General features: G+C 43.7%; 1 gene segment (V, D, J or C); it reads right to left on the bottom strand.

Moving 5' to 3' along the window:
- Window positions 1-2,403: 2,403 nt before the first annotated feature.
- LOC132870604 (Ig kappa-b4 chain C region-like) lies at window positions 2,404-7,871 on the bottom strand. The segment is given in 3 exon segments: window positions 2,404-2,723; window positions 3,448-3,532; window positions 7,743-7,871. Coding segments are annotated over 3 exon segments (534 nt in total).
- Between the last annotated feature and the right edge of the window lie 2,372 nt (window positions 7,872-10,243).

A 10,243-nucleotide genomic window follows, 5' to 3' on the forward strand; every position in this document is an offset into this window, starting at 1 on the left:
GAAGACGATGGAGATCATAGTGGACTTCATGAGACACCCCTCTGCGATGCTCCCCCTCACAATTTCCAGCAATACTGTGTCAACCGTAGAGACATTTCAATTCCTGGGAACTACCATTTCACAAGACTTGAAGTGAGAATACAACATCAACTCCATCCTTAAAAAAGCCCAGCAGAGGAAGTACTTTTAGTGGCAACTCAGAAAGTCCGATATGTCACAGGAGCTGCTGACAGTTGTACACTGCTGTCACTGAATCTGTCCTGTGCACATACATAACAGTCTGGTACAGAGTAGCCTCTAAACAGGACAGGGACAGACTCCAGCGAACAGTAAGGTCAGCAGAAAGGATCATCGGTGCTCCCCTATCCAGCCTCCAGGATTTGTACATTTCATGAAACAGGAAGCATCAAAAGAAATTCATGAAGGACACCTCACACCCTGGTCACAACCTGTTCCAACTCCTCCTCTTCAGCAGGCATGATAGAGCATTGTGAACCAGAACCACAATACATAAGAGCAGCTTCTTTTCCCTGTCCCATCAACCTCATAAATATATGACCTGAACCATCCTTGCCATTATCTCATCTCATTATCTCTAGCCGCTTTATCCTTCTACAGGGTCGCAGGCAAGCTGGAGCCTATCCCAGCTGACTACGGGCGAAAGGCGGGGTACACCCTGGACAAGTCACCAGGTCATCACAGGGCTGACACATAGACACAGACAACCATTCACACTCACATTCACACCTACGGTCAATTTAGAGTCACCAGTTAACCTAACCTGCATGTCTTTGGACTGTGGGGGAAACCGGAGCACCCGGAGGAAACCCACGCAGACACGGGGAGAACATGTAAACTCCACACAGAAAGGCCCTCGCTGGCCCCGGGGCTCGAACCCAGGACCTTCTTGCTGTAAGGCGACAGCGCTAACCACTACACCACCATGCCGCCCCCTTGCCATTATATTAGTGTAAAAATTTTACCTCCTGTAACATGCTCGTTTGCACGACTACACTGCACTCTTTGTACACTGACTGTGTCACGTGTGTATTTGTTGTATGTTGTGTATTTTCTGTAATATATCCTGCATATTGTCTGTATATTGTGTACTATTTATATTGTTGATAGCATATATATTTATAATGTATACTGCATGTTGTAGATATTACAGATGTTTTGATCCATAATATATTGTAGATATTGTTTTTTACAGATTGATATACAGTAGCCTCTCATCTCATCTCATCTCATTATCTGTAGCTGCTTTATCCTGTTCTACAGGGTCGCAGGCAAGCTGGAGCCTGTCCCAGCTGACTACGGGCAAAAGGCGGGGTACACCCTGGACAAGTCACCAGGTCATCACAGGGCTGACACATAGACACAGACAACCATTCACACTCACACCTACGGTCAATTTAGAGTCACCAGTTAACCTAACCTGCATGTCTTTGGACTGTGGGGGAAACCGGAGCACCCGGAAGAAACCCACGCGGACACGGGGAGAACATGCAAACTCCACATAGAAAGGCCCTCGCCGGCCATGGGACTCGAACCCGGGCCTTCTTGCTGTGAGGCGACGGTGCTAACCACGACACCACCGTGCCGCCCCTTGATATATTATAATACAGATATTTTACACAGGTTGTATAAAATATTGGTATTGTATATCATGCATATTGTATATAACAGATATTGCATATTACATATTTATTTATATTGGGTCATGTCTATATTGTCCATATTATACATTACATATACCGTATACCTTCTATTTTTTCTTCTCTCTTTTTTTTCTTCCCCTTTTCTGTATTGCTAGAGAGACACTACCTGCTGGAACCAAATTCCTTGTGTGTGTTAAAATACTTGACAAATAAATGATTGTGATTCTGATTAATCCAGTCAGTGTAACAGCATTTCCAAAACCATCACACCAGTCCCCAGTTCACAGATGGGTGAAAGTAAAATTAATCATTCCACATACTCTCTTTTAAACATAAATACTTTCTAATGTCATTCCCACTCAACCACATCCTCACAATGGATACCTTCTCTTGATTAATCTTATTATTATTATGTCTTGATCATGAATATGAGGGTCTATAACAGAAACTGTGACAGGTGTATTGATGATTTGTTTATAATATACATGATCAATACAATTCAGAAACAGTTTTCACTGAATCAAAGGCATTTATTAATAATTCAAAGCAGGACATTGCAGTGATACACACACAACACATAGGTTGGTGATCATTAAGAAGAATTGAGTTAAACTGAGGAGTGTGTGAGCTCACATGTTAATAACTCAAATGAAATGATGAAAGTGGGACATTTGAGCAGTAAAGGCCACATGTAACACACAGTGAAGCAGTAGAAGGTGAGCTGAGTAAAGTGTGTGTGAGCTCACAGCTCTGAGCACTGCTCTGTGTTCACTCTGCCCACCACAGTAGGTTGGTTGTCTTTGGAGGCCTCACAGGTCACCACCTTGTTCCTCCACTGCTCCGGGTGGAGGCTCAGCGTGCTGCTCCAGCTGTAGAGGCCGTCCGCGTGCAGAACGGCGGTGCTGCGGCTCTCCCCCGAGCTCCAGCTGCTCCCATCAACCTTCCAGCTCAGTGTCCAGTCCGAGGGGAAGCCCTTGTCGGCCACACACATGAGTGTGACCTTCTCCTGCTGCAGCTCCACACTGGAGGGAGGCAACACCGTCACACTGGGCTGAGTGATACCTACACACACACACACACACACACACACACACACACACACACAGTTGAGACAGGAATGGACAGCTGTCAGTCACTCAGGCTTCGTTTCAGCTCACTGTGTGTTTCACTTCCCTTTATATCTTACAGAGCAGAACTGAGTTCAATGGAGCATCACAAATGTTTCACACTCAATTCAAATACTTTTACATCTTAGATCTATAATAATTTATATTACTGTGATCATGGGACAATCGAATTGAATTATACTGAATATTCAAGAAACAGAAATATTAAATTATTTTATAAGATGAATAAACATTTTAAATGCAGATTATTTTCCACTTAACTAAATTCAGTTTACATTTCTACATTTAACTCTGTTTATAGAATCACAGTCTCTAAGATATTAAATGTAGTTAAAATCATCCGACAAAAATGTCACAGTTATTTCCACAATGATATCTATTTTATTTTTAGATTTCAGTGATAATTACCAACCAGCACGATAATCAAAGACATTATTCAAACTTCTAAAACAAGGGAGATTTGAGAAACAGAAGGATGTTATACAAAAATCACATCTCACTGAGTGGGTTTGGAGGAAAACTAACTGATAACTATATTCTTTACACTTGACAACATGAATCTGAACACAATCCATTTCATCCATTAATGTGAACACACTCCATTTCAGTCATTAATCTGAACACACTCCATTTCAGTAATTAGTAAACAGGTTACTTACGGCCCACAGACAGTTTGGTTCCTCCACCAAAAGTGACCCACAGTGATACAAACAGGTTTAGCGGCCGTACAAAAACCCTGCTGCTCTAAACTCACTGCTCTCTCCATCCATTTAAACCTTTTATTACAAAACAGCTACAAAACACCAACTTCTGCTCACATAGCTGATTAATACACTAACTTTCTGACTGTTTTACTACATTTTACTGTTTTTTTTTCTTTTTAAACACCAAGAGTGTCAATCTATACTGAGGATGCAACTACTGTGTATGAAACACAAATAAAGTATTCAAACTAAGAGCTGAAAATTCACAAAATAAAGATCTGCAATTGTTCAGGTTTTACCCAGAATGCCTCATGGAGTAAAAATGCTGATGTACTCATGAGAAATTTACAATATATGACTGAATGTGTGGAGCTAAAGTGAGAATAATTCCTCCACTGCTTCTGTAGACTGATAGAAAGTTATGATATGATATTTAAGTCCTACAATAATCTAAATATTAATTTATAGTCAAAAATATTAGTGTCTATTTACTCACTGCCAACACTGATGCTGCTTCTTCCACCATAAATCCACTACAGTGAGAAACTCATAAACATTCAGTACAAACACCATCCAGTGAAAGTTGAAGCTTCTCTCTCTAATTCACTTATTTATGCATCTTAGACCTCAAAGTGTTTTACAGAAAATCTCCATCTGACCCCACAAGTAAAATTCACACAATAACTCTGTAGTAGTGTGAGAATTACAGTAAGATTGGGGGAATGTGGTAAAGGTGTTTCCATACTTAGAGGACACTTTGCATTGGCAGCACATGCTTCAGTGCTCTGGGAGTGTTTATAGCGCTGTGACTTTAACACTTCATGACTGAGAGCTGCTGCTACAGCAACTTCACCCACAGCTACCATGACTCTGATCCCCGTCTTCATCTGGACACTGATCCTCTGGACTCGAGGTCAGACACGGCTTCATATTTTATCTCTACAATGATCTGGTTATACAAATACATGTATTGTTTCTCTGATAATATTTCATTTTGCATTATAATGTGTGTATATATATATTTTTTTTTTCCCCAGAATGCAGAGGTCAAGTCACAGTAAGTCAGACTCCTGCTCTGAAATCTGCTCTTCCAGGAGAAACAGTCACCAGCAAGTGTAAACTAATCCCCAGGTGTACCAAGGTTGGGGTAATCAACCCTTACACTGGTATCAGCAGAAACCCAGAGAAGCTCCTAAACTCCTGATTAAACTTGCGAATCAGCAACAGTCAGGTTTTCCAGCTCGTTTCAGTGGCAGTGGATCTGGATCTGATTTCACTCTGACCATCAGTGGAGTCCAGACTGAAGATGCAGCAGATTATTACTGTCAGAGTCACCATTCCATCTCTGGTTACTGGCTCACACAGTGTTATAGAGTCGTACAAAAAACCTCCCTCAGTCAGATTGTAGAGAGACTGCACTGCTGCAGCTGGGAGAGACTGCAGGTGCTGAGTTGGAGGATGTGATACGACACAATGACCCTCTGTGGAGGAGAGGAACCACACCACACTAACTCACAACTCACATTAGAAATCTCTCAATCATCATCACAACACACTGCACGCAGTCCATCACATCCACTACAGTAAGATCAATAATTTTGTAGTTTTGTAGCTTGTTATTTGTCATCATTGAAAAAATTTGGTGGAAAATTTTCTCTCTTTTTCAGCCTCAATCATTAATCCTGCCCCCATTATGTTCTCTTTTTCTGACCTGATATCAGTGACTGTTTTTATTCTGCTCTATGCCTTAGTTTCTATATCTGTTTTCTTTTTATTCTCTCTTCCCTGCACTCCTACAATATGACCTTCTCCAACTGCTTTCCAACACACAATAGTTTAAATGTTCTGGACCCGGTCTTCAGCCATTCTTCCTGAGCTCTCGGTATCAGTGTTACCCCACTCTACTTTTCAGATCATTACTGTGTATCCTCCACACTTGTTCTCCCTGCCCTACCTCCCAATATCTATTTATACTTTTCGCCCACTTCCTGAATCCTCCACACTTTCTCCTAATCACCATCGATGGCAGTTCATCAGCTGAAACTAAATCTCAGCAAGACTGAGCTGCTGTATCTCCCTGGTGCTGCAGCCACATCACTGGATCACACCATCTGAGAACACAGAAAACCTTGAGGTAGTTCTGGACAACCAACAACCCTTCACTCCTCATATTTCTAACCTGATTCCATTATGCAGGTTTCTCATTTCGATCAGGAGAATCTGGGCAATTCTGTCCAACAAGGTCCTTCAAGAGCTTGTTCAGTACGTTATTATCTTGACATTAGTCTACTGCATTCTACACAAGTTTAATCCACTTGTATTTGGACTCAGAACTGAAGAACATCTCAGACCGTGGCAGCTCTGACTGGTGTATGGTCAATCCTCAGAGTCTCTGTGGCCCAGGCAGAGCTTTTAAACTGGTTTGCTGAGAGAGCTCAGTTCTTCTCAGTTCTTTTGGTGGCACAGTAGTGAAGTGGTTAGCATGGTCGCCTCACAGCAAGAAGTTTCTGGGTTCAAACCCAGTGGCTGGCGAGGGCCTTTCTGTGTGGAGTTTGCATGTTCTCCCCGTGTCTGCGTGGGTTTCCTCTGGGTGCTCCGGTTTCCCCCACAGTCCAAAGACATGCAGTTAGGTTAACATGGGGCGGCCTTGGGCTGAGGTGCCCTTGAGCAAGGTACCGAACCCCTGACTGCTCCCCGGGTGCTCTGGTGTGGCTGCCCACTGCTCTGAGTGTGTGCGTGTGTTCACTGCTTCGGATGGATTAAATGCAGAGGATGAATTTCACTGTACTTGAAGTGTGCGTGTGACGAATAAAGGTTTAAATATCTCAGTTAGTCCATGTAGGAAAACCTAATGGCAACCAAGCTGACAGGTATATAGCCTCCTGACTCATTCAACAAAAGATGTTTTGGATGGAATCTTCAAATAACCTCCATGTTTGTGAACTTTCGTCAAACTCAATTTATTGGACTAACAACCACTATCTATACAGGACACAATGTTCAGCACAATGTGAAGGACACTACTGTTGTTTTTTCTCTCTTCATGCTGTTCTCCCTCACTCTTTCCTCCACATGACCAGCTTCTTCTAATCCTGATCATGACATTGACCTGGAAGAAAATATGTATAAAATCTCAACAAATGAACATGTAAACAGGTATTGTCCTGTCATCAACAAGCACAAATAAATAATAAATATATTAACATTTACCATTATCGCACAAACTGAGAATATCAGAGTGAACAAAAGTGAATTTATTATGTTTCATTTCCCACTGGACTACGCTGAGATTCTGAGCTTTATGAATCAAAAGTATCTGGATATCATTCAGTTTCAGATTACGTAAGTTGGAAGAAAACATGAACACTAACCCGCCATTTATCCAACCATAACAACTAATTTTTCTGACATTCTTCAGAAGTAACAGTAACAGAAGTATCAGTTAATTTGCATGAACAGCTCTGAGTCCCAGAATAAATCAACACTTTCAGCAGATGTTCATGGTTCTTCAGTCGAACTCACTCAAGCACAACACACAGTGCTGCACTCAACCTGCTGTTAAAGGTGCTGATTCAAATCACTTTCAGACACTTCAGAACTGAAAAAGGATACATGCTTTCCACATTTAAGCTTTATTTCAGCACAGCTACACCACCTCATTCTGCTAAGCGTGTTTTAAAGTCTCATCTCATCTCATCATCTCTAGCCGCTTTATCCTTCTACAGGGTCGCAGGCAAGCTGGAGCCTATCCCAGCTGACTACGGGCGAAAGGCGGGGTACACCCTGGACAAGTCGCCAGGTCATCACAGGGTTGACACATAGACAGAGACAACCATTCACACTCACATTCACATCTACGGTCAATTTAGAGTCACCAGTTAACCTAACCTGCATGTCTTTGGACTGTGGGGGAAACCGGAGCACCCGGAGAAAACCCACGCGGACATGGGGAGAACATGCAAACTCCGCACAGAAAGGCCCTCGCCGGCCACGGGGCTCGAACCCGGACCTTCTTGCTGTGAGGCGACAGCGCTAACCACTACACCACCGTGCCACCCGTGTTTTAAAGTATACACTTATATTCTAGTGGACTTTACAGTGGGTCTTTCAGAATGAGGTGATCTGAGTGGTGTTGTGGTGGGAGACGGTACAGCCGAACACCTCTGACTCTTCCCAGTGTTCTTTGCAGAGGGTCAGTGTGCTGAAGGGTTCTTCTGTTCTTCTGTGCTGGTCAGAACCCCCTCGTTCACCTTGGCACCATCCATGGTGCAGCTCAGCAGCGCCCCCTGTGGAGAATAGGCTGAGAGCAGGCAGAGCAGCAAGGTTGATCCCTCAGAGAGCTGCAGAGAGGAGGGAGGGAGCAGAGACACGGAGGACATCACGCAGGACCAGCTGGAGAACACACACACACACACACACACACACACACAGTGGTTATATTTACAGAACACAACTGTCTGATTAAATGTTCTTGAATTGTTTTTTTTTCTTTGTCACTCGTGTTTAAACTCAGTGATGTTTGAGTAAACCTGTCTGACTCTAGAGCACAGTGTACTGTACACACTGCAGGAGACTGGAGGAGAAATAACACCAAATGATGGATTAGTGATGAGATTCATCTCTCCAGTCAGAAACATAATATACATGAAACATAAAGACAGTAAAGAAACAACTTTATAATGCTGCTCACCTCTAAATCTCCTCTGTAGTCAGTCTGAATCCTGATGGAATTAAATTGAAAGACTCAACTTCTGTCATTTCTCTACATTTATTCATTTGTATTTTCCAAGAAATCTCTCATTTTGACCAGTGAAAGTTTAAGCTTCTCTCTAATTCACTTATTAATGCATTTTAGATCTAAACGATTTCCAGAAAATCTCCATCTGACCCAACAAGCAAAATTCACACAATAAATCTGTAGCACCCCCTAGCGCCACGGCTATATGTATAGAGTTGTGCTCCCTGAATTCTTTTAATTTGCAAGAAATCTCTTTCTTTCTTGAGGTTAAATTAATGCTTTATGATAAATAAAGCATTCATCACTCATCGGCATATTTAAGCAACTAGAAATAAAACCTTCACTTAGCCTTTTACTCAATGCCCAATATCACTCATCAAATAAATCAGATTATCTAGATCACTGGGGGGCAATTTGGGGCCCGCGGGCCAAATTTGGCCCACAAAGCTTTTTTTTTGGCCCGTGCCCTTTGTGCCATCGCCAAAGTGGCACTGTTGAGTTTCTGTTAGAAGAGGTTTGGCATTGGGGGGTGACGATGAAGAGCAGATATGGAGCTATGACTCTAAATTGACCGTAGGTGTGAGTGTGAATGGTTGTCTGTGTCTGTGTGTCAGCCCTGTGATGACCTGGCAACTTGTCCAGGGTGAACCCCGCCTTTCGCCTGTAGTCAGCTGGGATAGGCTCCAGCTTGCCTGCGACCCTGTAGAACAGGATAAAGCAGCTAGAGATAATGAGATGAGATATACAAATATAAAAAATAAAATAAAAGTCCAGCAGGAGAGGTATTGCACATTTATATTGCACATTGTCCAGTATTGCTTTTTGTCAGGCTAGGCTACTGCTCCTTCCCGTCCTCTGTCCTCCTGTTACCCGTCCTCCCCCCCAGAGAGGAGTTGATGGCATGAGGGACAAAGGAGTTTTTAAGTCTGTTAGTCCTGCACTTGGGAAGGAGCATTCTGTCACTGAACAGACTCCTCTGGTTGCTGATGACGGTGTGCAGAGAGTGACTAGCATCGTCCATGATGTTCAGTAGTTTGTCCATAGTCCTCTTCTCTGCCACTGTCACCATAGGGTCCAGCTTCATGCTGACCACAGAGCCGGCCCGCCTGATCAGTTTGTCCAGCCTGGATGCGTTCTTCTTGGATGTGCTGCCCCCCAGCACACCACAGTGTAAAACAGAACACTGGCAACCACAGATTGATAGAACATCCACAGGAGTTTCCTGCAGATGTTAAAGGACTGCAGCCTCCTCAGGAAGTACAGCCTGCTCTGTACCTTCCTGTACAGGTGGATGGTGTTACAAGTCCAGTCCAGCTTGCTGTCCAGCCACAGCCCAAGATACTTGTAGGAATCCACAGCCTCCACCTCGACTCCCTCAATCAGAACTGGTTGTGACCTTGGTCTGGCCCTCCCAAAGTCAATTACCAGCTCCTTGGTCTTCGAGGTGCTGAGCTGCAGATGGTTCCTATTGCACCAAATGGCAAAGTCCCTCACCAGGCTCCTATACTCCTCTCTGTCATCCCTGATACACCCCACTATGGCTGTGTCAGCAGCAAACTTCTGAATGTGACAACTCCGAGTTGTAGCAGAAGTCTGTGATGTACAGGTTGAAGAAAAGAGGGGCCAGCACTGTGCCCTGGGGTGCTCCGGTGCTGCTAATCGCAGTGTCAGACGTGATGTCCTTCAGCCTGACATACTGTGGCCTGTCGGTGAGGTAGCTGGAGATCCAGGTGACCAGGCAGGGGTCCACTCACATCCTGTTCAGTTTGTCCTGAAACATAAGGGGCTGGATTGTATTGAAGGCACTCGAGAAGTCCAAAAAGAGGATCCTTACTGTGCCATTTCCCTTATCCAGATGCAAGCGGGCTTGGTGTAGCAGGTAGAGGATGGCGTCTTCCACACCAACACCTGCCCGGTACACAAACTGCAGACAGTCCTGGGTGTGTTGCACCTGGGGTCTGAGGAGGCTGAGGAAGAGCCGCTCCAACGTCTTCATCAGATGTGAAGTGAGTG

Source organism: Neoarius graeffei, chromosome 2, assembly GCF_027579695.1.
Source record: "Neoarius graeffei isolate fNeoGra1 chromosome 2, fNeoGra1.pri, whole genome shotgun sequence".
In the NCBI taxonomy this organism is placed as follows: Eukaryota; Metazoa; Chordata; class Actinopteri; order Siluriformes; family Ariidae; genus Neoarius; species Neoarius graeffei.